At 42.7% G+C, this 27,677-nt stretch overlaps 1 protein-coding gene across 1 annotated transcript; it reads left to right on the forward strand.

The window, feature by feature from the left end:
- The first annotated feature begins 2,771 nt into the window (after positions 1-2,771).
- Positions 2,772-27,355, forward strand: LOC146645872 (myosin-7-like). Its single transcript, XM_085392608.1, has 46 exons — positions 2,772-2,809; positions 4,827-4,926; positions 5,682-5,785; positions 6,058-6,201; positions 6,288-6,444; positions 6,703-6,730; positions 8,058-8,151; positions 8,258-8,350; positions 8,457-8,520; positions 9,041-9,139; positions 9,819-9,922; positions 10,000-10,138; positions 10,652-10,770; positions 10,873-11,022; positions 11,339-11,509; positions 11,602-11,781; positions 12,558-12,690; positions 12,802-12,878; positions 13,123-13,210; positions 13,631-13,748; positions 13,827-13,950; positions 14,031-14,167; positions 14,437-14,607; positions 14,708-14,792; positions 15,423-15,665; positions 15,754-15,930; positions 16,933-17,078; positions 17,206-17,296; positions 17,377-17,534; positions 17,887-18,118; positions 18,528-18,654; positions 19,765-19,883; positions 19,994-20,190; positions 20,354-20,537; positions 20,635-20,800; positions 21,026-21,150; positions 21,221-21,336; positions 22,046-22,232; positions 22,441-22,650; positions 22,738-22,863; positions 23,114-23,204; positions 23,479-23,558; positions 24,742-24,846; positions 24,939-25,034; positions 26,290-26,433; positions 26,516-27,355. Exons 2-46 carry the CDS (start codon positions 4,827-4,829, stop codon positions 26,525-26,527), a joined length of 5,811 nt encoding a protein of 1,936 aa, XP_085248734.1. The 5' UTR covers positions 2,772-2,809; the 3' UTR covers positions 26,528-27,355.
- Positions 27,356-27,677: the final 322 nt, after the last annotated feature.

Genomic DNA, 27,677 nt, shown 5'->3' on the forward strand with positions numbered 1-27,677 from the left:
GTTCTCTTCTGCTTGCTTTCTTTTTTCTTTCTCAGCAGGTGATCCAGGTGATTGATATATGCATTTTTTTTCTTTTTTTTTTCTGCTCATTCTGTTGGTTTTTGTCTTTTGCCCTTCTCCCCCGTCCCTCTTCTCAGCTGTTTCTCTTTCCCTCTTTCTTTCTCCCCTTCTTTCCCCCAGTCAAGTCTGTCCCGTATTCAGTAAGTGAAAATAAAATAAACAATAAAAGGTGAATCAAATGGACCATTACGGCAAGGCTGGGATGGTCAGTTTGGTAAAGTAAATCCGTTGGGCATCTTTCTTTGCCTTTAGACAATAAAAGAGCCAAATGGGACAGGCAAAAAAAAAAAAAAAAAGGAAATGTCCTTGCTACTAAATATTACACGGTGAACTGGTGTCATAAAAAGGTTGAAGCGATTTAGGAAAGACAGCAATTCAGCCACAAAGTGGTAGACACATAAAATCACAGAGAACATAGTGTGCAGAGGTCCAAAATCATGTGGCTTTCAGATTAGCTCAAAACCAGTAAACAGAGAACTTCATGAAATGGGTTTCCATAGTCCAGCAGCTGCATCCAAGCCTTACATCACCAAAGCATGGGCAGTGGTGTACGGCACGCTGCCACTGGACTAGAGAGGAGTGGGGACGTGTTCTCTGGAGAGACAGTTTGCACTTCTCTGTCTGACAATCCGATGGATGAGTCTGGGTTTGGTGGTTGCAGAGGCAACGGTACTTATCTGACTGCATTGTGCCAAGTGTAAAGTCTCAGGTGGGGTTCAGGAGTTGGGCTCAGGGCCTTAGTTTCAGTGAAAGGAACTCGTATAACTTCAGCATACCAAGACATTTTGGACAACTTCATGCTTCAGACTTTCTGGGAACAGTTTGGGGATGGGCTCTTCCTGTTCCAACACGACTGCGCACCAGTGCACAAAGAAAGGTTCATAAAGATATGGATGAGGGAGTTTGATGTGGAAGAACTTGACTGGCCTGCACAGAGTTGTGACCTCAACCCAACAGAAGATATTTGGGATGAATTAGAACAGAGACTGCAGCCAACCTTAGAGTCTGACGTCACATGCTTTTCTTAAAGAATGGTCCAAAATTCCCATAAACACTCCTAAACCTTGAGGAAAGCCTTCCTAGAAGAGCTGACGCTACTAGAGCTGCAAAATGTGGGCCGACGTCATATTAAATCTATCTGCCACAGTACTGCTGGGCTCAAAGCTGGAGCCATGGACAGTAGCTCTGTAGCCTGCAGATTCTTTTGGTAATCTTTATAATGTGACTGCCCCAACTTACACCACCTAATGCTATGTAATTTTCAGTTCCCCTGCCTGTTGATATGTGAGCTGGTCCTCAAAAACCAGCCGAACAGTGGAGCGAGCTGAGTTTTCATGAGATTAAAGAGGCAGCAGAAGGCTGGTTGTTCTCAGTGTAAAAATAGCACGATATCAAAGCTGAAAGCCTCGAGTTTAATCCCCACTGCAGATCTATTATTTCAACTCTGCACAGAGAAATCTAATGTCAAAATCCACTGCGGTCCAAATCCTGTCTGGACTCGCTCAGTGTGTCAGGTTATCAGTCAGTGAGACATGATGTGCATCATTGCCTTATTTATTACTGTCAGTAACTGATGGAGGAAAACAGAGGATGATGGGAGCTTACAAGCAGCTTCTAAGGCTGGTGTTTGCTTGAAAAGACAATCACAGTTTATTAGAGTGAATCTTTTCTATTATTAACAGATAAAGAAGCCAAAACTCAGAAGACCAATGCCATTATTTTCTAATTAAAGTAGTGGTAGGTAGTTCATGGGTTTCCAGTTAGCATAGCATTAGCTGAATGTGGTTACACAGTATTTTATGTGGGGAAGCAATTATAAACATTCAAAAAAGAAAAGCAGTCGTACAAAGTGAACTGCTCATTTGTTTCCATTTCAGAAACGAAAATGATTTAAATTTTAACTGCATACAGATAAATGAATTTATAGCTGCTCAATCTGCTGATATAAGTTAGCATAGCTCACATCTACATAACTAATTATTCAGACTTTATTCAATTACATCTTTGCTTTCAATGTTTATGTGAATGAATATTCTATGAATAGAAGCAGATACTGAAAACTAACTACTGAAGACACGAATGACTTTCACCCATCAAAAGTCCTAGCACTGTGCTGTCATTAAAGCCAGTAAATATAAGAATTTTTGTTTACAGGTGGTCTATGAGAAAAAAAAGTTGAAGAATAAACAGGAAATTTCTGTGAATTAATATTTTTTTAAAAAGTCTGAGGCTCCAGCATTTATTTACCTTTAGAGATTTTAGAGCCTGAGGAGCAATGCTGACAGGTTTCTCTGATTTACCACATCAGCAGTTCATTGACAGCTTGGCTTAAGTTTGATGCCACGGGGTTAAATAAAGAATAATTGGGGTTTAATACCCAGAGATAGCCTGGATGGAATACATGTCAGAAAGATGGAACAAAACACAGATGGGCAGAAGCACAGAGGGGAAAGTCAGCAGTGGACAGTCAGTCTCCATAGATAGACCGGGATGCAGTGGGAGAAAACCGGGATGAGGAGGGAGCAGATGGGGCTTTGGTTCTGCTTTAGTTTGGTATTCTATCCTGACCACAGCAGGCCTTTTATGACCGTCCAGCAGACCAGTCTGCCCAGTCAGCTGCAGGGGAGGGGGTCACATGCTGCAGTGACCTTCACAGTGAGGTTATAAAGCAAAGTGATGCTCTTTGAGTTGCGCTATTGTGTTTTTCTGCACATCCTCAAAGATCTTCAAAACAGAGCCACCCAGCACAGTAAGTACACTGCCCCCATTTTAATCATCAGATTTCTGTGATGTATGCTTTGATATTTGACATGACTGTAATAGATCCTAAGATGAATTTTATTTGTACACAGCAACTTGGATAACTGAGTTTTTAATACAAAAAGTGCACAAATGTAAAGGATTCAAATTTCCCAGCAACCTCAGCATCTGAAGGTGTTACCCAGTGTGTAACTGTATGAGTCCAGTATGAGCAACACTGTGTGACACTCATCTAGTGAACTTGGGAAAAGTTTAGTGCAAGTTTGCTACTGAACTGAGGACAAGATGCACGGCTAATGGCTAACACCATTATTGTCTGCTCCTTGGTAACAGCTGTAGGATTGTGACGCAGTGATGAAGTTAGATGTACCTGTTTACTAATGTCCTACAAAAAAAATTGTTTTATATTTTTTACTTTGTTTCATTTTGCCAAAATTGCACGTTATTTCCTGTTGCATCCCGACTGGCTGCAGTCAGATTGTGAGATGGTCATCCTAAATTTCAGAAACAGAATTGTGTCCCTGCTGATTCACTAATGTCATTTTGTATTAGCTGATTTCTGGTCCATTTGACAACAGATACGTTTCTAATTTAATCAATTTAAATTGAATTTAAAAGACCCGGAGAGTTGGTTTCAAATCTGCTTCATTTTTAATGAAATAAGGTGAAAATTTAGCTTCATGAGCTTCAACAACTACAGAGTCTTTTACTGGTGCTCAAAAGTATGTGAATGTTCTTACTGAACCTCGTTAAACTAGAAAAGAAGAGAAGCCTCAAAATATAAACAAGTACTAATGAAACATTATTATTTTGCACTTATTTTATAAGAAGCAGACTGAGAAACAGGTTTCTGTGTATTTATCAACAGTGCAATACTTTACTCACCATATTTGAACTGTGGACTTTATGTGGACTCAGCTTGGACTCAGGTGAATGGATTTAGGTTTATTAGGTCAAATGTGGCCAAGCAGAAGATTTCTGCCCACTAATATAATAGTCTTCTTTTAACTCTGTCCTGATGTTGAAAAGGAAAAGCCAAGTGGACTTGTTCCGCATTTTTCTAGAGTATTTGAGCACTCAGAGTTTCTTATGAAAAGCCTCATTCATTCAAGCACTTTGTTCTATGCAGAATCACTTTTACACTAAGACATTTCAAACCCAAGATTCAGTATCAAGGACTCTTCAACGAGTAGAGGAGGCAGGGATAGAACCACTGACCTTCTCATTTATAGACAACCTACCTTTTGAACCACAGATGCTACATAGACGCTTCACCTCATCTTGTGAGTCTTTGTTAAGGCACTCAGACTCACACAAAGGGAGATAACTGAAGGGTTATATTTACTAGAAGAATTTGCAAAGGGATCCTCTTGAGCTGATGTGGCAGCTGTTAGCTCTCTTGGAAAGCCTGAGTAATGCAGCGAGGTAGGCCAGAACTACTGTGAATGACTGCCATGCCAATTTGTTGACATCACAGTTTAGTTCAGTCCATGCCTGGGATTTACTCGCAGCTAAATAAAGATTTATAGTGCAGCCGATGGGATGAATGATCGTGGCTTATAATGACGGGAAAGATAAATGTGCGCATGTTCTATTTTTTTCTCACCGTAAATAATTTCAAGAAACAGACGCAGCCTCTACATGAGAAATCTACTGATGACGTTTGCATTAAACAATGACGGTGCACGTCCTCTCAAGTGTGACTGGTGGAAAATGAGCATCTGAACTTTGTATCAGAACATATCTGCAGCCAACGTAACAGAACGGGAAGAAGTTGGTGCAGAAGTTGGATCAGTGTCGCCCTACCTTAGCCAGAAGAAAGCCAGCACTGTTATTTATTAGCATGGTGATAAATGCTGCTGTCTGAGAATGCTTTAAAAGTTTGCTCATGAGCCTTCAGAACATTTAAAGCAGAAAGTACCACATCTTTTCCACATTGTTTGGGAAATAACAGCCCTCCGAGGATCTTTAATGAATGCTCATATCTGTGATGTTTGTGTGTTCAGATGTCTCGGTTCCTGGACATGGCAGAGTTTGGAGAAGCGGCTCACTACCTCCGCCTCACCAACTTGGAACAGCTGGCTGCCAAGGCCCAAGCTTTTGACGGTCTCTGTTTCCTTTTTATATTTCTCTGCACCAGAGGTGGAAAATACGGACAATCTGTACTTAAGTATAAGAAAAGATACTAGTGTAAAAAAACTACTCCAGTAAAAGTCAAAGTAGTGATTCAACTTCTTTGCTTAAGTACTGCTGCTCTGAGGTTTAGTTGCCCCAGCTGAGTTCCATCCTCTACACTGAGACTATACAGTTTATGTTGTTTTTATACTAGAAGGTATGAAGGTGGAATTCAGTGACTGAATCTCAGCATCATCACCCAACTTCCAATCAATCTGTGCTACACCACAGCTGTGCACCAATCACACACTGTTCTTTAAAACCGGTACTCCTAACCTGAGCACTCCTCACCTTTGTAAAAAGACAAACAAACACAGGCCCACTTTAACACCAGACTATGACACACAGTATGCAGCAACCCTGGTCATTAATACACAAACAGTACTGTCTTTCATGCACTACTGTTTAGGCTCACATCGCTTTGATGTCTGAAGTAAGGAGCCAGTTTTGAAAATGTAAACAGTAGAAAGTACAGATATACATGTTCAAATGTAGGGAGTAAAAGTAAAAGGTTTTCAGGAAAATAAATACTCAAGTTAAGTACAGATACCTGAAAATTAGGAAATAACAAAGTAACAAAGTATTTGTACTTCCAACCTCTGCTCTGTACATAGGTCTAGATGCTGTATGTATATATATATGCTACTGCATACTAAATAAAATGCTATGTAATCCATTTCTCTTAGGCACGAAGCGCATTTGGATGTCCGATGAAACTGAAGCATACACTGAAGTGGAGATCAGAGAGCTGAATGGAGACAAGACTACTGTGGAGACCAAAGACGGACGGGTTAGTCAGCCAGCTAATTCTAATTACTCGATATGCTGTTTATTCATTACTATTATTTAGTCATTTAATATGTTGAGTAGAAACACACAAGCCCCAATTATCCCCCACAATAAAACTACATCTCCTTTTGATCTTTTGTTTCCATGCACCGTTTTGCTGTCCTGAGTTAAAATGTGTGGAATGTTGTTTTTCTTATTTCACAATCAAAAAACAAACAGTTAAATTTCACTTTGAGGGGTTTAACTAAAGCTTCATGTGTGTTTGTGTTTCAGTTTCTAATAGTAAAAGAAGACGACCTCCAGCCAATGAACCCTCCTAAGTTTGACATGATAGAGGACATGGCCATGTTGACACACCTGAACGAAGCATCTGTCCTCTTCAACCTGAGGAGGAGATACAGCATGTGGATGATCTATGTTAGCATCTACTCTAATGTGCAACCATCAAAAACACGTTTCCATCTTCCTCACTGTGTGTTTCTAACTGTGTGTCTCTGCGTCAGACCTACTCTGGTCTGTTCTGTGTCACAGTCAATCCATACAAATGGCTGCCGGTCTACACTCCTGAGGTGGTGACAGCCTACAAAGGGAGGCGCCGTGCAGATATGCCGCCCCACATCTACGCCATCGCTGACAACGCTTACACTGACCTGCTGCAGAGTGAGTCACCTTTAGCCTCATCAGCCATGCTGTCAGCTTTCTCATTGCAGTCGTTACCTGGCAACCAGCCAGTTGACAATGTCTTCTATGCTGCACCTTTTATTCCAATTAAACATTAGAGGTATAGTCTGTGTTTGTGGTGTCAATGTACGGACCACTTTAGGTGAATGCGTGAATAAATCTTTTGCTTAGTGGATAAACTTTGAGCTCATTTGCCTCTTCTGAATATTTATTCACTTGGTTTTATTTCCCTCACAGATCGTGAGAACCAGTCAATGCTCATCACGTAAGTCAGAAGCACAGCTGGTCTAACATTACGGTCGGTAATATGACATCATAATAAAAATACAAATGGAAATAGGAATTATATGAGAAAAGCAAACCATGTCCTGTATATAAACTTGCAGTTTATTTCATTTAAACCACAGACTACATATAAAAAGATGGAAGTAGCTTCTAGGTCAGAGCATAAAGCTGTTAACCAGGAACATTCTTTCTACTGGCCAGCAGGGGGAGACTCCTCTAGTTTCAAAGTCGTGTACAAGTCTATGGGTGAATGCCTCTGCCACGCCCTTGATTATTTAGTAAATATTTCATGATGGTCACAATCAAGAGTTTATGGTCTTATTGAAAAAAATGTATTGTAGAAATCCAAATTTTAAAATAAGATGGTGCAGAGATGACGAAAAGTTGCTAATGAGTATCTAAAATACTCCAAAACTACACTTCTGTTCACAGAGACACCCATAGTAGACAAGTCAAAGGGTAGAGGCCACACAGATTTGGACCACCTCTCCCTGGGGGTTGAGATATGGCTAAAGGGCCCCAGACCCAAACAGAGAAACACTGACAGAAAACTCAAATCGACTTTGATGAGGAAGGATCTTCCCTATGAAAGGAGTACGTGCTGCAGTTAAAGGTGGATTGGTCTCAACCTCGGGAAGCCAACCATTAACATCACTAGGTCGAGACTGGAATGGTATCCAAAAGGAAAGAGGAAGAGAGAAAGCTGGAGGAACACATGGCTGAGGGATACTGAGGCACCTTGGTTCTTCTTTAGGAGCAGAAAAGTATAAACCACATACCAGGATTGGATTCTGAATTACTTCCAGTTCTTGGTAGCTGAGTGATCGTTAAACATCACAGCTCTCATCTGACTAGCATGATTTAACTGTACTCCACATGGGTATCATGGCATAGGGATGGCAATAGGTCTTCCAGTTGTTTCAAACAAGGTTCCAGTCTTGGTTGTGGAAGTGTTACATCCCTAGTCACTACTGTAGGAGAGCACAGGGCCGTGGTTTCTTCTGTAGACCCATCCATCGCTCATTACATCCAGTTAGTTAGCTCAACGGAAATAGCAAAAACACTCAGCTGAAGGTTTCAAAGCCTGTGCGTGACTGCACAATGTCATGATTTAAACCGAGAACAGAGAGTGATGTTCTCACTTAATATGTGCCTCAGTGTATTCGTTCTGTCTTTCGCCTCAGAGTTGTAGTTTATACATGTCATGATGAAGTAGCACCAATATGTTATTGCTCTCATTCACTGATAAAGGCATATTTTAAATTGTTTAACTGAAAATTGACTTTGTTTTTACACCATCCTTTCAGAGGTGAGTCAGGTGCCGGGAAAACAGTCAACACTAAGAGGGTGATACAGTACTTTGCCATCGTCGCTGCTCTAGGAGAAAATGTGAAAAAAGGAGTAAGACGCCTCAACAGTTTCCCTTTTCCTTAACTGTTCCAGTCCATAGTGAAAAAAAATACCCATACTGGGAATATGTCTTTGCAATGTTTCTCTTTGTATTCAGGGATCTTTAGAGGATCAGATTATTGAAGCTAATCCAGCTATGGAAGCATTTGGGAATGCCAAAACCATCCGCAATGACAACTCCTCCCGCTTTGTGAGTTCATCCTCAAGGCTGGAGTGGAGAACACAGCTTTGTGTCTCATGTGGATTTCTGTGTAGACGTGTTGTAAAGACCGTGGGTTTGTATTTGTGTGCTTCAGGGCAAGTTCATCAGAATTCACTTTGGCCCAACAGGGAAACTGGCGTCTGCTGACATCGACATCTGTAAGTGTTCTCAAAAAGTTATTCCACGTTTGAATTTGTTAGTTAAACTGCACTAGCCGAACATGTTAGCCTTTCTACTCAGCATTTTTCAAATGACATTTTATTATCACACAGCCACAAATACTTTTTAATTGAAACCATCCATCCATCTAGTGTATAATTTTGTAAGGCATGCGGGTGTAAAAAGGGCTGAAACAGCACATTAGTTCACTGGAAACTTGTCTCAACAACTAAAAGCTCTGGGGCATTGTTGGAAACAGAGGCACATCCCAAACACTCCTAGTACACTGTGACAAATGACTGAGGAACAGTTTAAGTCATGCAGCAGTTACTATACAGTCCTCCAAGTTTCCAATATCTTACATTTCTTGGGCATACTTCATTTTATGGCTTAGTGGTATTGCAAGACAAGATGTGTTACTAACATCTCAGCGTCAGACACTGAAAGGTTGTGAGGTGTTGTGGGTGTCTCGCGATGCTTTGGCTGATGAGTGACGTAGTTTGTGTTTATTTTCCTCAGACCTTTTAGAAAAGTCAAGAGTTGTTTTCCAGCAACCAGGAGAGAGAAGCTACCACATCTATTACCAGATCCTGTCCAATCATAAGCCAGAATTACAAGGTAAAAAACAAACAAAAAAACTACCCAGTGCTGCAACCTGTCCAATGAAAGACACCAGCTATATAAATGACACTCCGTTTAATAGAACTGCATTATTAACAGAAACAGAAATAAAACCAAGAACATGCAGAACAACAAAAACAATGCATGTCTTTAAAATCTAATTTATCAACCCAGCAATCTGGGGAGGCTTTGGTGCAGGTTTATGCGCCCCCGACAAATATGACTGACCTAAAACAATGAGGCAGCTACTACAGTTTGCTGTCTTTGCCTGTTGTAACAGTTGCTGTTGTAATGCAGTGTATGACCACATGGCGGCGCCTCCTGTCTCATGACTGGTGTGTCACCCCCTTTTTGTTCTTCTTCGCACTCCTCCTGTAATGGATGCTCCCGTGTGCACGCGGACTAGTGTGCTCTTTAGCAATGTGTGGTAGAGGTGGCACTTTTATTTTTGATATTGTAAATAAATGAGTACTTTTTGGAAAGTCAGAAGCTGTTGCTCATTCGCTACCCAGCTGCATCTCCACCGCACGTTACACTGTTTACCAAATAACTGAACAATAACATTATGAAATGTAACCACAGAAAATATGAAACGTGCCATTTACAGTCTGAGGAGCGTGGGAAGAAAGAGAGGGTTAACTGTGATAACTAATGATAAAATAATTTCATGATGCAGACATGCTGCTGGTGACCACCAACCCCTACGACTACCACTTCTGCTCTCAGGGTGTGACCACGGTGGAGGGCATCAGTGACGGAGAGGAACTGAGGCTCACCGACGTAAGAGGAACACAGCGTCTCAAAGAAAACTCTCTCTGATGATGTGTGTAAACTGTACTCTGTATGTTTGTGTGCAGCGTGCCATGGACACGCTGGGCTTCACTCCAGAGGAGAAGTATGGCTGCTACAAAATTGTTGGAGCCATCATGCACTTCGGTAACATGAAGTTCAAGAAGAAACAGAGAGAAGAGCAGGCCGAAGCGGACGGCACAGAGAGTATGACCCACTAAACACCATCACAAAGACACAACAGTTAGTTTGTATAATGGATGCAGGTGATGCTGCCTGGACAGAGCTTTCTGTTGTCTCGCAGTGTGTTATCAAAAGGATTTTGGTAGAATATGATGGAAAGATAACGAAGCAACAATATAGAGTTTTAGCCTTTTTAAACAAAAATTACTTTTTCAATTTCAATTTCTTGGTTAAGGTACAGAAAGTACCAATGCAATACTAATTGTAGGCGAAAGGTCATGAGCTGGGATTAACTGCAGACCTCGCCCAAATCTCACAATACACAACCTCAGAGGATGTATTATGAACTTGTGGTTGAGCTGCGACAGCCATCAGTTACATATGGTCCATTGTAGTTGATCTTTATAACTATCTGGCATTGAAGTGAACAAGTCCTCACCTTTTTTTTTAAATCTTTTTGTATAACTGTGAAAAACATGTCTAGTCTGTGCTGGTAGAGACCTCAGATAATTACCTGCATGTGGTTTGTGTGTTAAGGTGCAGATAAGGCAGCTTACCTGATGGGCATCAGCTCTGCTGACCTGCTGAAAGGCCTGTTGAATCCTCGAGTGAAAGTGGGAAATGAGTTTATTGTTAAAGGACAGACTGTAGAACAGGTGATCAAAGTTTTCTGTCTTACTACATAAACTTAACTGTAAATTTCCAAACATGTTTATCTGTGGTTCCAGGAAAACTAACAGGTCGTGTTTTGTGTCTAGGTGAACTATGCAGTGGCCGCCCTGGCAAAAGCCACCTATGACCGCATGTTTAAGTGGTTGGTGGGTCGTATCAACTCGTCCTTATACACTTCTTTGCCTCGTCAGTACTTCATCGGTGTCCTGGACATCGCCGGCTTTGAGATCTTTGAGGTACAAAGGAAATACAAAGAGACACTTTCAGCACCTTCAAATCCAGCCAAGGTCCAGGTCTTTCCAGTGACACCAAATATATGTTTTGAAGATAAATGCTACTGTAAAAATAGTGCGCAACCATTGGAATAAAAATCGTGAAATCATAGCAAGGATATCCTAGATGTCAGCTCAAACCTAGCACAGGAAACACTAGCAGACAGCTTTTCAGAGAAAAGGTTTTTCTTCTTTGGTGTCACTCGTGGTTCGGTCATTTTGCAGAATTGAACATCTTTTGATCAGTAACTACAAAAATATGGTTCATTTCTGTTTGCAGTTCAATAACTTTGAGCAACTGTGCATCAACTACACCAATGAGAAGCTGCAGCAGTTCTTTAACCACCACATGTTCATCCTGGAGCAGGAAGAGTACAAGGCTGAAGGCATCGAGTGGACCTTCATAGACTTTGGTTTGGACTTACAGGCCTGCATAGACCTCATAGAGAAGGTATGTTTGCGTGTTACATGGGTTGTATTGGATGATTCCAATATGAAGCCTGTGTGAATATGAAATGAATTAATTAGAGCTCCTTTGTCCAGCCAATGGGTATTCTGTCCATCATGGAGGAGGAATGTATGTTCCCCAAGGCCACGGACCACAGCTTTAAAACCAAACTTTACGACAACCATCTTGGGAAGTCACCCAACTTCCAGCGGCCGCGTCTAGACAAGAAGCGCAAATATGAGACGCACTTTGAGTTGGTTCACTATGCTGGAGTGGTGGGTATCCTTTCATAAAGTCACTTTTTCTGTTGTTGGTCATTTGAAGTCTACTTGAAGGTGAAGTTCTCCAGTTTTATCAGGACAATTTAACTTTGGTCTTAGCTCAGATAAGCTACAGAGCTACAGCGGGGTGATGGAGACGTTGTTCTGGCCTTTTCAGGTGAAGCCATAAAGCTTTTGATTTTACTCTTGAGCTTGGGTTGAAACTCTGGACATGTAGAATGTTGCTGGGAACGTCGGGATGGGAATTGGTCGGGTGTGACTTTGAATAAGGAACACAAAAAATCCTAAAGATTTAAACATGGGGGAAAAAATTGTGTTATATTCTCAGCATTGTTTTTAAAAGCTCGAGTTGACAAAAAAAATCTCATGATGTTTTATTTTGGTATAAATGCACATCCAGTTATTTATTATATAGGATCATGCTTATGCTTTAAGTCATATGAGAGCCCAGTGGCTAGAAGAGCTCAGCAGCAAAGTGGCCACAGAACATCAGTGAAGTTCGGTTACTTGTATTGACAACAAGGAAACTAACTGATAGCAATGTGAACTGGATGGCTCTACAGTTAAAACAACTATCAGTGAGATTAAAGGACACTGTTGACTGACAGGTGGGAAAAACATCTGGTACATCTACAAGCTAACATCTGGACATTTTCTTTGACCTGAGAGTGTCTGTCATGCAAATACGCTTTGATTGCAACGCCTCTCTCTCAAGTTAGATCTGGCCGAGGTTGATGTCACAGAGCTCAACTGACTGGTGTGTGTTGTAGGTGCCGTACAACATCACAGGCTGGCTGGACAAGAACAGAGATCCTCTGAATGAGACGGTGGTGGCCCTCTTCCAGAAATCCTCCAACAAACTGATGGCTGGACTTTTTGAGAACTACATCAGCTCTGATATGCGTAAAAACACCAGCCTCACTAAATATTTAATGGAAAACCGTTCAACTACAACAAGGAATTGAACTATATGAGTGTGTTTGGGTTGAGTCTTGCTTTTTTGTGTTATTTTAGCTATTGATCCGAAGGCTGAAACCAAACAGAGGAGGAAGAAAGCAGCTTTTTTCCAAACTGCGTCACAGTTGCACAAGGTGGGTGTGACTGGCAGCTTCCCCTGAGACACCATAACAGTACACCGGGGGGGGGGGCAATTCATTTTCCCAAGGTGCCACAGGAGAAACTGGGACTGTTACTGGAGGGCATAACCAGTAAGCTTAATTTGATCTCTTTATAAGTCTGAGAGGGCCTCCACAGCAGTCTCAGTTTGTCATGTGACCCTTTAGCCCCTGCTGTACACTATGACAGAGGTTTCAACTAATTGTGTGTTTATTCCAGGAAAATCTTAATAAGCTGATGGCTAACCTTCGCAGCACTCAACCTCACTTTGTGCGCTGCATAATCCCCAATGAGAGCAAGATTCCAGGTAAAACCACGAACCCTGGTATCTACTGACAGCTGGTGTCTGTGAGTCGTCCTCACCCAGAAAAATAAACTTGCTAAATGAATGACCTGTATGTGGTGGGGTAAAAGGTGTTTTTCACCTTGGCACCACTAAAGGTGTTTTTATTGTCTCGTGCCAGAAATATTACCAAAGATATTGTTACTACTTTACAAGTCTCAACAGACATATTATGTCTACGTGCATTTGTTGATGCACTTTCAGTTTGGTTTTAGCGTAATGCTCGATTTTGTAAAGAAACCATCTGAAGTAATGACTTTTACTTAATTGCACTGAAAGGGAAATTCTAGTTCCTTCCCATGCCCCAAATAAAAATATTGTTGGACTGCACAGTTAAAGTATTCTCCAAGTTATTTTTTGAGATGCCTTCCTTTGTTTTTCCAGGTGTGATGGATCCCTTCCTGGTCCTCCATCAGCTCAGGTGTAACGGGGTCCTCGAGGGGATCAGGATTTGCAGGAAGGGCTTTCCAAACCGCATCCTGTACGCTGAGTTCAGACAGCGGTGAGTTGCATATCTAACACATATTTATTTACTTCATCTGCTGTTGCTCTTCAGTAATGGACTTTTTTTTCTTCTCAGTTATCGCATCTTGAACCCTTTTGCGATTCCAGAGGACTCATTTGTGGACAACAGGAAGGCTGTGGAGAAACTGCTGGGCTCTCTTGACATAGACCACAGCCAGTACAAGTTTGGACACACAAAGGTACAACAAATTCAAGTTTACCCTGCCTTTGACACCTATGTTGTTGGAGTTCAGCTGATGGTCCCGTTGCTTCGTCTCAGGTGTTCTTTAAGGCGGGTCTTTTGGGTCAGTTGGAGGACATGCGGGACAACCGTCTGTCTCAGATCCTCACCACCGTTCAGGCCATATGCAGAGGGAAGCTCATGAGGATGGAGCGACAGAAACTGATGCTGCAAAGGTCAGTGTCACATCTATCAGGGGAATGAATGATAACAAATCAGTAAAAAGGAGATTAAAAACTTTTTAAGTGCTGATGCCAGAAAAGTTGATCAGAAGTAAGAAGGAAGTTGTATTCGTAAGAAAGAAAAGCAACCTGACAGAGTTTAATGAATATATGACCATGCCAAGATGTTTAAACTTTGCTTAGTGCAGCATGTTGCTGTTGTTTTGACTCTCATCACCTGTTTTTTGGGGCTGATGTGATTTTTTTATTGTTCTTCCTCTCAGGGACGCAGTGATGGTGATCCAGTTTGCCATCAGGGCATTCTTCTCAGTGAGGACTTGGCCGTGGATGATATTATTCTTTAAGCTCCGTCCGCTGCTCAGGAGTGCCCAGGTCGAGAAGGAACTGGCCGCTCTGAACGAAGAGTTCAAGAAACTAAAAGAGGCCTACGGCAGGTCCGTTAATCCGCCGGCGCTTGAATCGGGGCTACAGCTGAGCTGCACGCAGACAGACGTCTGATGTCCTGCCATGTTTCTGTTTGTTTTTTTTCATCAGGTCGGAGGTGAAGCGGAAGGAGGCGGAGGAGCGGCAGGTGGCTTTGGTTCAGGAGAAAAATGACCTGGCTCTTCAGCTTCAAGCAGTAAGACATAAAGAAATTTAAACGAGTGGTGCCAGCTCACCACAGCAGGATCCTTACAGCAGGGCTTCACAGAGTAATAGAAAACACAGAACTGAATCAATGAGGGCAGAAACCTGGTGGGCATTAAAAGGTTAACATAGGTTTACTTTCTACATTAGATCGTGTTTTGTCCTGTTTATTGTTCGTGGTCTCTATAAATCTCTTCTTTATCGTCTGCCCACTGGTAGTAGACCCAGCGTAGTTCTGCTGGAGATTTCTTTAGTCACTTTTAATCGTGCGTTCTCGCCCTCTGAGGTCATAGTGATATATTTCCTGCTTTGCTATTTAAAATATGTTGATTCCTTTATTCTGGGTGCTTGTTTTAGCCTCAGCAAACCCTCTGTGGGTTTAAGCACCCACCAATAAACAAACTCTCATTGTTTTAGTGATCCAGCTCGTCATGGTCATGGAACATGTGCAGTCATACGAGCACAATTTTAGTCACTCTGTATACTGCGTAGTCCATTATGCAAGAATTTTATGCACTTGTTCATAATTTTTAATATACCCTGTCCATATTACAGCTGTTAGCTTCTGATATGCAGACTGGCCTCATATATTTAAATAACTTTTTGTATCCAAACAATCCAGGAGCAGGACAACCTGATGGATGCTGAGGACCGCTGCAACCAGCTGATTCAGTCTAAAATCTCTCTGGAGTCAAAGCTGAAGGAGATGCAGGAGCGCCTGGAGGATGAGGAGGAGGTGAGCTCCACGCTGACGTCCAAGAAGCGTCAGCTGGAGGACGAGGTGTTATCGCTGAAGAGAGACGTGGATGACCTGGAGATGACCCTGGCTAAAGTGGAGAAAGAGAGACATGGGGTTGAGAACAAGGTTTGTTCCCCAAAAGAGACCATATCAGTGCTGCTTTCCATCACTTCCCTCACTCACAGAATAATGTTTGTTTTTTCTCTCCATGCAGGTGAAGAACCTATCACAGGAGATGTCTGTTCTAGATGAATCCATAGCATCTCTGAGCAGAGAGAAGGCTGCCCTGCTGGAAGCTCACCAGCAGGCATTGAATGACCTCCAGGCGCAGGAGGACAAAGTCAACATGCTGGCCAAGGCCAAAGCTCGACTGGAGCAGCAAGTGGACAGTGTAAGGAGAGATATTCCTGGATGTCTGACAGTAGGCTGCAATATAAACTGTTATTTATGGCACTCGAGTGGAAGGATGAGCAGCTTGAGACGACTGGTTGAACCTGTGCTGAATGAATAAAATTGAATTACCTGAAGTTTATTCAGGTAACTTTTTCATTTGTTTTTAAGTTTTAGTGTTGAGAAAAATCTTCATATGAAAACTCAGATAAAGCGTCTTGAAGGGATGGTTCACACTGAACATCCTCTGACCTGTGGGGCTTTTTATCATCCACACTCCACGCTGTGCAGTTTGCTGTTTATGGGATATCAGCTTTGAAACACACTGCCATCCCTCTATCCCCGTACACGTCTCACGTTACCTTCTCCAACATGGGTAGCTGTAACCGATCACCGATAACCACTGCCACGCTCACCTGTCTCTGAAATGGACAATTCCCCTGTGTTTGTGTTGTTTGCACCTTTCGTAGCACTTGAATGGAATGAACTGAAAAATAATCAGTGTTGCTGTGGAGTCCTTGTATCCATGCTTCAGCTTTTCTGAGTAAAATTCTAGTATTTTGCTTTTCTGTTATTTAATTAGCAGAAATGTGTCTGTTTGTTTCAAACCTGCTAGCATTAGCTGGTCATTAGCATCTCACCCCAACCTTAACAAAATCCAAACGAGTGGATAAAACTTTCACTCATACAGCATCACGATAGAGTAAACATGTTTACTTCTGCTGTGAAGCTGGACATTTCAGCACAGGAGTGTGTTAGAGCTTTGACTTATTTCTGAAGCCAGCTTCAAGTGGACGCCACAGGTCTGGGCTTTTGGCAGATTTTGCCCCTTTGCACTGATTTCTTTTTCAACCCTGCAGGTTGTTAATTCTCTGTCCCTAAACAATCACTGAAATACCCAAAAGAATTTCTACAACCAACTTTTGAAAGCTTGTTTAGCACTGGTCCAGAAAAGACCTGTAATGTTCCCTGCTGTTATTACTGGTTTCTAACTCATGTGCAGGTTGAGACTTCGCTGGAGCTGGAGAAGAAGGTGCGGACCGATCTGGAACGAACCAAACGGAAATTAGAGGGGGATCTGAAGCTGTCCATGGACTCAGTGAGGGACCTGGAAAACCAGAAGGAAGAGCAGGAAGAGAGACTGAGAAAGTAGGAGAAATGTCTAGAGTTTTGGAATATAAATGTTTAGCTGAAAGGGCTCATTTTAACTGAAAAAAGGTACTTTATTACTGTCAATCCCTACAAAATGCTTTTCTCTCTTCACCCTTCTCTAAAGGAAAGACTTTGAGTTGGTGCAGCTTCAGTCAAAACTGGAGGATGAGCAGAGTCTGGCTGCTCAGCTTCATAAGAAGATCAAAGAGCTTCAGGTTGGTGCAGAGAGGATCTTATTCAGCTTCCTCTTCTTCACTGCTGCTGCTGTAGTTTGTTTTGTACTTGCCCTCCTCAGACTCGTATCGAGGAGCTGGAGGAGGCCCTGGAGGCGGAGCGGGCATGGCGTTCCAAGGCGGAACGACAGAGGAACGACATTGCCAGAGAACTGGAGGAGCTGGGAGAGAAGCTGGAGGAGGCAGGAGGAGCCTCAGCGGCTCAGATCGCCCTCAACAGGTTAAAATGGGCTTTGGTGATTTCTAACTTCCATCAAAGGGATCCATTAGGGGTCAGTTAGTCAGAGCCACAGTAGCTACGTTAGAGGTGACCCTTACTTTCGGTCATATACAAAGCGCTCAAATGATGGCTGTTTTAAAATAACATGGTCATTGTATGCACAGGTATTTCCTGTGAGGCGTTGAGACTAATATGGTGATCTCAAGAACACAGCTCTAGCTGTATGTCAGAGAAACCCCTTAAAGATTACATGCAGATGTAGATTCCTACCTTTAGAGTTCGACAGTGGATGGATTAGTATCTCAATACTGAGATTTGCCCAGATTATCACAAATACTGCTTTGTTGAACAGGAAGCGAGAGGCAGATTTCCTGAAGTTGCGGCGGGAGCTGGAGGAGGCGGGGCTTCACCACGAAGCAACAGCAGCCACCCTGAGGAAGAAGCACTCGGACATGGTGACGGAGCTCAGCGAGCAGATAGATGCTCTGCAGAGAGTCAAACAGAAGCTGGAGAAGGAGAAGGTGGAGTTCCGGCTGGAGGCTGATGACCTGGCTGCCAGCGTGGAGCAGCTCTCCAGGTCAAAGGTAGGAACAGACCTCCCGCTTAAGGGGCCACTCCACCAGGTTCATCAGTGTCAGTCTACTCGTCATGTTGAGTCCTGCTGGCCCTGTTTATGCTGCCATGGATGCAGTAACAGAGCTGGGTACAGTGCTGCCTCTCATCCTTGATCTTAATCTGCCCAGAGGCCATTTCCAATGCTCTGACAGCTTTGTCCTCCTTTAAGCAGCGTTATTGCAAAAGAACTGATGATGGGACACAAAACAAGGTGGTTCGTGCTCTTGACCTGTTTACACTTTAAACCTGTGAGGAGGTGAAACATGTTAATGCAGTGCAGTGCGACCAGATTTGGTCACATTGTAACCACCGCACGTTGATCGTGTTTCTTAGACCACATTAACTGTGACTTCTCTGTTGATTGATCTTTGTGTGCAGGCTGCTGTGGAGAAGATGTGCAGGGTTTATGAGGACCAGCTGAATGAAAGCAGGAGCAGAGCAGACGAGCTGCAGAGACAGCTGTCTGAAGTCAACGCTCAGAAAGCACGAGCAGTCACAGAAACCAGTACAGCACACTGACACACCCGACACTGATTCTACAGATCTGAACACCTGATTTTAGGCTGCATGAATTTTCTTTCTCCTACATCTTGCAGCACTCTGTGTGGATGTCCTCACCTTCCTGTCTGTTGTGTTAGGATTATTAGGACAAATGCTTAAAGCGTACTCTATAGAAAAAAGCATTTAAAATGATTTCTTTAGTGATCAACATAATAATATTAAACATTAATTGACAGCGAAAGGTGATGGAGAATTATTGAGATGGCATAAATTCCTCTCCCTCTCAGCTTAAGCTTTGCTAACAGGACAAGTAGAAGGTCATAAAATGTTAATATAAGCTTATTAAAGCTAGTGATGATGTCCATCACTACAATCATGGCTGAAATAGGAACCACTGGTAGAAGATTTTGCAACTTTTAAAAACTGAACTTCTTTAGTTTCCCAACATCGATGCATTGGTTTCTACACCTTCATCAAAAATTTCCTGTTAGATTTTCCCCATTTTTCCATTTAAAAAAAGAATTTCAGGCTCAACTGATGAAACACCTTAAAAGTAAAAACTTTCTGTATTTACTTTAGATTACAAACATGCAGCCCTTGTTAGGATCTAAATGACAGGAAGTGCCTGTCAGTCACCTACAATGCAGCTTTGAGATTCCTTCCCAGGCACATTAGTCTTCACTCACATCTGGCGTCAGGTGATCTCAATAGGTCACATGACAGGGTGAGGCAAGGTCTCACAATGGTTTTACCTGAAACCTCTGCTGATAATGACCCACGACTTTTTTTGATGTGGTAATTGACTTCATGGAGTCATCACGCCGTCCCGCACTAACAGTAGTAAATAGTGACCTATCGCACTGGTGGATAATTTGAGTATCGGAGGGTTGTTCTTGATAGTGTTCTGTCCTCTGAGTCATAAAAAGGTCCAACATCATTTTATGTTTGATCTGAAACGATGAAAGTTTTTGAATCTGTGCTTATGTTTTGTCCACGATTCTTAGTAAACACGCCAACAAAAAAATACAATTTGTAAAAATGGTAAATGAATATCTGATGTCTAAGATGCAGCAAGCTTATCGTACTCATGTACGTTTGGCTGTCGCCTTTTCAGCCGAGTACAGACGTCGTCTGGAGGAGCGAGACGCTACGATCGCTCAGCTCCAGCGCTTGAAGGTGGGCGCTTGCCAGAATGTTGAGGATATGAAGAAACAGCTGGAGGAGGAGAGCAAAGTAATACTTAACTCTTACACTTGTAACACATCAGGTCACTTCAGTGCTCTTATTAATACCTTTTTGAAGGTATTTTATTGGAACAAATGTATCCTGTGTCTGTGTTTCAGGCTCGCGTGGCGCTGGCTCATGCGGTGCAGGCATCCCGACACGACTGCAGCCTTCTCAGAGAACAGCTGGAGGAGGAGCAGGAAGCTAAGGCGGAACTGCAGAGGGCGCTGTCTACAGCCAACAGTCAGGTGGTTCAGTGGAAAGCAAAGTATGAGACTGATGCTGTGCTGAGGATAGAGGAGCTGGAGGAAGCAAAGTAAGACAACACTGCTGTAGCTGCACGTCACTCTGAGGTGCCATACTAACACATTATAGGAGAATGCAAAGACCACAGTTTAAATTCTTTATCCAGTTTCCTTCAAAGCAGCTACTGACTTTAGACTGGTAACGTTTAATAAGTTGAATTGTTGTATTTGCAGGAAGAAACTGGTCGTGAGACTGCAGACTCTCGAAGAAGTTGCAGAGGCGTCTCAGGCCAAGTGCTCCTCACTGGAGAAAACCAAACAGCGTCTGCAGATAGAGATGGAAGACCTGATGGTCCAACTGGAGCGCTCCAACGCTGCAGCTCTGGCTCTGGACAAGAGGCAACGCAACTTTGACATGGTCAGACATATGGCACGATTCCCCATGTGGAGATTTACACTTTAATGCCCATAAGTAGGTGTGCTCAGAAACAAATGTGTGCACTGGTTTGATGCAGGTGCTCAGTGACTGGAAGCTGAAGTTTGACGAGTGTCAGATGGAGCTGGAGGCCTCACAGAAAGAGTCTCGCAGTCTGAGCACTGAGCTCTTCAAACTGAAGAACTGCTATGAAGAAGCTCTGGACCAGCTGGAGACGATTAAACGAGAAAACAGGAACCTGCAGGGTACTGCAGTCCCTCCCCTGTCCTCTTAACTTACTACAATCACACTGGTATCTTCATTTCAGGGACCTGGTCTTACAAGCTCAATATCATGGAGAATATCATGATGTGAAGAGAAGTTGTAGTCCAGCGAACAAACTACTTCAATTTTTTAATCCTTTTTTAATATTGTGGGAGTTAAGGGATTAAATTCCAGTGTATCAAAGTGTTTTCTTTATATATCTCTAGAGGAGATTGTGGATCTGACAGATCAGATCAGTCAGGAAGGGAAGACGATCCATGAGCTGGAGAGGATGAAGAAGATCCTCGATGTGGAGAAGAGCGACATTAGAGCTGCCCTGGAGGAAGCAGAGGTAATTAGCTGCTGTAATCAATTATCTATAAAGTCTTTATTGCCTGAACTGTTACCTTTCCATTGATCAGGGAACCTTGGAACATGAGGAAAGCAAGATCTTGAAATATCAGATGGAGCTGGAGCAGATAAGGGCAGAGATGGACCGAAAGATTGCAGAGAAAGAGGAGGAGATCGACAGCCTCAGGTAATAAATATATTAATAACAGACTGAAAGGGGCTTAATATATGGAATAGAATAGAATAGAATTAAATTTAATAGGCTTTTATTGTCATTGGAAAATGCTTGAAAGTGGTGCAAAGGAAAAACTGCTGTGTGGAAGAAGCTGTTAGTGAGTCTGGAGGTAGGCGTGGGGCCAGATTGACCTGAGGCGCTGACCACAGGGCAGTGGGTCAGACAGGTGGTGAGCGGGGTGCGAGGGGTCACCTGTGATGGTCCTGGTTTTCCTGAGACAGGAGGATCTGGCGAGGCAGAGGGAAGCCAATGATTTTTTTGGGCTGTACCCTCTGCACAGCCTTCCTGTTGTCAGTTGTGGTCCCTGCATACCAAACACCAGGCAGGAGGAGAGCACGCGCTCCACTGAGGGGCGGCAGAAGGCCAGCAGTGCTTCTGGTCCAGGTTATTCTTCCTACTGTTAGCTACTGTTAGCTGGCGAGCTACATAGAAGGCTCTTCACTGAATGGACGGCCTGTAAGTGCAGCGAGCAGTGACTGTCTATATTTCTGTTAAAGCCTCGTCCTAAGGCACATAAGTACGGAGTCCACAGCAGCTCTTTCCCTGTGTAGGGTCTGCCTCAACCAGTCATACCAGGAAAAAAAAGGTTCATAACCAGAGAAAGAACTGACAACTGCAACCTTAGTGTTGATGGAGAGGTAACTCCAATGCTGTCCACCAGGGGGAGCCAGCAGCGTTCCCTGGAGACTATGCAGGCCAATTTGGAGGCAGAAATTCGTCATCGTAGCGAGGCGGTTCGTTTGAGGAAGAAGATGGAGTCTGACCTGAACGAGATGGAGATTCAGCTGGGAAACGCCAACAGGCAACAAGCAGAGAGCCAGAGGATCATGAGACACCTGCAGATACAGGTACCCTCACCTGTTCACATCAGAATGATGAGTAAAAACAGTGTCCAGGGATGTGCTATTTACTGACCGCACTGTGCTTCATTATCACATCAATCATGGACTGAAAAATGCAGCAGAAGTGAAAACTTCAACCAAAACAAAGCTCCGCCCCCTAGTGGCAAATGATATAACATGTAAACCAACCTTTCTGTGCTGAACTCTATCGCAGGTTAAAGAGCAGCAGGTGGAGCTAGAAGAAAAAGTCCAGCTGACCAATCAGCTCAGAGAGCAAATCGCCCTCCTGGAGCGGAGGTGTTCGCTGATGTCAGCGGAGGAGGAGGAGCTGCGGGGGGTCCTGGAACAGACTGACCGCACCCGCAAGATGGCCGAACATGAGCTGGTGGAGGTGTCAGAGAGAGTTAACCTGCTCGCTGCACAGGTTAATTAATTACGGCACATCAAATACAATCATGTTGAAATATGAGCATTTCATCATGACAGACGGTTTGATGACTTCCTGTTTTAGAACACGGGCCTCATGAACCAGAAGAAGAAGCTGGAGGCTGACCTGTCTGTGCTGACCGGAGAGGTGGACGAGGCGATGCAGGAGAGTCACAATGCTGAGGAGAAGGCCAAAAAGGCCATCAGTGATGTTAGTCCTGACCCATGACCTTTGATCCCTGATCAAAACCATTGCTGCTGTTAAATTGTAGTTTTCATCACATGTTAACCGAGTTTGATGCTGGAAAACTTTATTAATCTTTAAATTTAACAACTCAGACGTTTTAGCATTTCTTAATCATTTATTTACCCCATAAAGCTGCGATTCATGCATCCATCACACACTCTGTCAGCCTCTAATACTTATTACCAGAATCCTGTTAATGTTTGTGCTTCACCAGGCGGCCATGATGGCGGAGGAGCTGAAGAAGGAGCAGGACAGCAGCACTATGCTGGAGAGAATGAAGAAGAATATGGAGTCTACTGTAAAAGGTACAATAACACTACTGACAAAAATAAATGCATGTATCGACTGTGATGTCACCTGTTGTCATGGTAGGTTAATAGAAACAATAGAAATTAGCTCGCCAAAACAAAAGCACAGACTTCTTGTCTGTTTGCTTTCTGGCACATTTGTTATCTGGGTTATCTGAACACGCACAGTATACTGTATATTCGTATTTCCTCACTTGTAGATGATAACTTGTTCACATAGTTCACCTGCAGATGTCACCGTGTTTTTCCAGCATCTATGTTCTTCTGACAGAACTGCAGGTGAAACTGGATGAAACGGAGCAGATGGCTCTGAGGGGAGGAAAGAAACAACTCCACAAACTGGAGACAACAGTGAGTGAAAACTCAGTCACAGAGTTGTTTCTCACTGTCAGTTAAATCAAGTTTCACTGCAACACCTGGTAGTTTAACAAGGACACTTTCTACTTTTCCTTGTTTCTGTCATACAGATACTCTTCTATACAGCGGTGGATGTGTTACATGCATTACATAAATAAAACCCCAAAACGTCTGAGTAACTTCTTAGGTCAGTTTCCAAAAAAGCGCATTTACAGAAAAAAAGTGCCTCTGCCAAGAGTCTTTAAAACATCTTTATTTGAGGTTTATCAAAAAAGTAATTGCCAAAGAATATTTGTGCTGGGAACAATTTTCCTCTACTGGCATCTGCTGCATAACAATGTAGGCACGCAGCATGCATAAACTTGCTAAAACCTTCTGCTGGAGGTGTCTTCCTGTTAAAAGGAAGTTTTTCCTTCCCACTGTTGCCAGGTGCTGGCTCACAGGAGGGTTGTTTGACTGTAGAGGTTTAAGCCTAAGTATAAAACACTTTCATGTGGCTGTTGTTGTAAACTGGCACTGTATGAACTAAAGTATTGTTGTGTTTTGGGGGAGCGGCCAGTTATCTCCCATCATGCCTTGGGACACGTGCTGCTGTTAAGATGTTCTTGTTTTATTGCTTACGGTTACATGACGTTTAACTGTCCTGTTTATACAGCGGTACAAAGTCACTGACAGTTACTGTTTTACCAGGAGTGAGGTCGGTTATGTTGTTGTTGACGCTCGGGAGCGCGGTGCAGCACGTGTTTAATTAAAAACTCTCCTGACCTGTTTGGGGAGGAACAGCAAGCTCAGTCTCTGAGGGAGGATTTGTTGCTAAGATTCCTCTGCTTGCCCCAATATCATTAAAAATGAAAACTGAAAAAGTAAATGACTCAAAAAAATCCAAAACTGAACGCACTATTAAACGCACTAAAAAATGCACTTGATAATAAAAAGACATTAAGTTATAAAATGCAACATCATTTGATACTTTGTTTTTCAATTTTCCTTTTTTAAATCAATTCCTCTTATTGGTCATTTTTACATTTGATTTTACCTTTTGTCATAGATTAATTGATGCATGCATATTTTTTACTGAGTCATTGAATTATTTATTCATGCTTGGTTTTGGCAGTTTTGCTCCTCTATATCAGTAACAGGTAACCAGCAGGAAGTAAATCAGCTGCTGTGTGTGCAGGTGAGGGCGCTGCAGACGGAGCTGACTTTGGAGCAGAAGAAGAGCGAGGAGTATCAGAAGGGGGTTCGACGCTACGAGAGGAAAGTGAAGGAGCTGACGTACCAGGTGTGAGGTCCTCACTGCATCCAGCTGCTGCTGTCATACAGATGTTGGTCCCGTCTTCTGTGTTTTCATTGGATCTTTGTGCTTTCGTGCAGTCAGAGGAGGACAAAAAGACTCTGCTCAGGATGCAGGAGCTGATTGAAAGGCTGCAAGCCAAAGTGAAGAGCTACAAGAGACAAGCTGAGAACGCTGTGAGTGTTCAGTAATGCTCTCGTCAATACAATGCAAATCAGCATCAAAATGATTAAAAAACATCTTTTTTATTTCTATAAAGTCAATATCGCTCCACGGAGGGACTCACGTCTGAGCTTTTAATGTGAAACATGTGCAAGTATGTAAACATAAACATACACTGAACAAAAATATAAACGCAACACTTTTGTTTTTGCTCCCATTCCCCATGGGATGGACGTAGAGACCTAAAATTCATTCCAGATACACAATATAACCATCCCTCCCAAACAGTGGTCACAAATCAGTCCAAATGTGTGGTAGTGGGCACATCTGCTATATTGAGATAATCCATCCCACCTCACAGGTGTGCCACATCAGGATGCTGATCTGACATCATGAGAAGTGCACAGGTGTACCTCAGACTGCCCACAACAAAAGGCCACCCTGGAATGTGCAGTTTTGTCTCACAGCAAAATGCCACAGATGCCACAAGCAATGAGGGAGCGTGCAATTGGCATGCTGACAGCAGGAATGTCAACCAGATCTGTCGCCCGTGCATTGAATGTTCATTTCTCAACCATAAGCCGTCTCCACAGGCGTTTCAGAGAAATGGTGGTCACACCAGATACTGACCGGTTCTGGGTCCCCAGACCCCCAATAGCGCAAAAAACTTTTAGGTCTTTTAGGTTTTAGGTCTCTACGTCCATCCCATGGGGAATGGGAGCAGTAACAAAGGTGTTGCGTTTATATTTTTGTTGAGTGTACATAAAATATACAAATGACTAGCAGGACGTTTCCTGCATAGACAACACAGAAGGAAAATTTAGATCATAATCAGCATGTTCAGATTTTCAAGATTACCCTTAAAAAAACAATGATCCTGGGAGATTTTCTTTAAACAAAAACAGCATTTATTATTTCATTTTTTATTTGCTTGTTTTTAGAACAATTAGTGTGCTTACCTGTGTAGTCAACCCACGCCAGCCTTCATGAAAGTACAGTCATTTCCTGAGTGCCACAGATATTTGGGACTTTTAGTAAATGCACAGTTTGCATTTACTAATTGATATTCTGACATGCAAACACTGACATCAACAGAGAGCAACCCAGAAAAGCCCCGCCCCTCAGTGGTCACGGCAGATGGCCGCCCGTCCTTGAGCCTGGTTCTGCTGGAGGTCTCTTCCTCTTAAAAGGGACTTTTTTCTTTTTAGAGCTGCTCTAATCCATATAAAATAACATCTATTTAAAAGGGATCGTCTTTTTGTCCACCAGGAGGAGCAGGTGAGCTGCAGTACTGTACGTTTCCGCAAAGTCCAACACGACCTGGACGAAGCCGAGGAGAGAGCAGATATCGCCGAGACGACCGTCAACAAGCTGAGGATTCGAACTCGCGAACAGACCAGCAAGGTCGCCATGGTGAGTTACGCTTGGACGAAGTAGAGGTTAACACTGTTTCACTTCCATCAGTGTTCCTAATGAGCCGTTCGTGTCTCTGCAGATCACTGAATGAAGCTCTGCAGCATCTCCATCACTGATTAACTGACGTGTTGTTTGTTACCTGCTGTGTGTTTTTATCCCGTGTGTTTGTACATCTGCGTCTACTGTACGACAATGCGTTTTTTCAATGAAAAGTATTATAACCTGGTTTGAAAGGGAAGTGTTGAGGGCTGCGAGAACATACGAGCGGTCAGCCGTGTGTAAGCCCAGAGGGGGAAGCATCAGTTCTCACCCCCTTAAATTTGTTTTGAACAGTTTTATGCTTGTTTGTTTTCAGAGGGGTTCAGCATGCTTAACCAAATTAAAGAGAAGACTATAAAGATCTTTTTAAAATAGCAGTTTAATCCCCCTTCCACAGTCAGCGATCCTGGAAAAATAATGTAACCAAAAAAAAGAAAGAAAGAAAAGAAAGAAGGCCAAAAAATAGTTGTTTTACTTCTCGTATGTGTCAGTACTTCATGAGAATGAGCTGTTTGACACCGGCAGAGAAGATTTGGCAAGTTTTTCATGGTTGCAACACACACGTGGAACCATTTAACAAACAGGAAATAAACCGGCTTTCAACTGGGACAGGATGTATTGCAAAGAAGCGTCGTTACAATAAAAAAATAATAAAACTATAAATGAATAAAAAATGTTTTTGCTAAATCAATTTAGCAGTGTTTTATGTCAGTACTGAATCAGATGATTTTGTGGTTTTTGTGCATAAAAGGTTTGGTTTGTAAATGTTTTGTGGTGTCAGACTGTAACTTCCCAATTAAAGAAAGAAAAAACAGCGTTTAGAGACCGACTGTTTAACTGAAGGGGGGAAAAAACATACTTGAGGTGGTGGAGACCAAAACTGGAGCTAAAAGAGTTTTCTGATTGCTGGATGGAACATCAGTGCTGGATTTTTCTCTGCCCACCGGTGATGGCCAAAAGCATGTTAATGGGAAGGAGTTCAAACGAAAGAAATGTGCCTGTATTCAGACTGTAAGTATGTTGATGTGTGGCTTTATAATTATTTGTTTTACTGTGTAGTGACCAATAAAAGCCTGATGCTGTTGACTGCTGCTTTTGGTCCACTCCTCTATATGTTGTTCTTTCAGGTTTCTGCACAGCTCCCGTAAAATACCGTCACAGCCTTTCAGTCCGGTTCATGTCTGAACTTTGGGCCGTTGCAG

Source organism: Rhamphochromis longiceps, linkage group LG20 (genome assembly GCF_057381845.1).
Source record: "Rhamphochromis longiceps isolate RC_006_pf linkage group LG20, R_longiceps_female_GT1.1, whole genome shotgun sequence".
In the NCBI taxonomy this organism is placed as follows: domain Eukaryota; kingdom Metazoa; phylum Chordata; class Actinopteri; order Cichliformes; family Cichlidae; genus Rhamphochromis; species Rhamphochromis longiceps.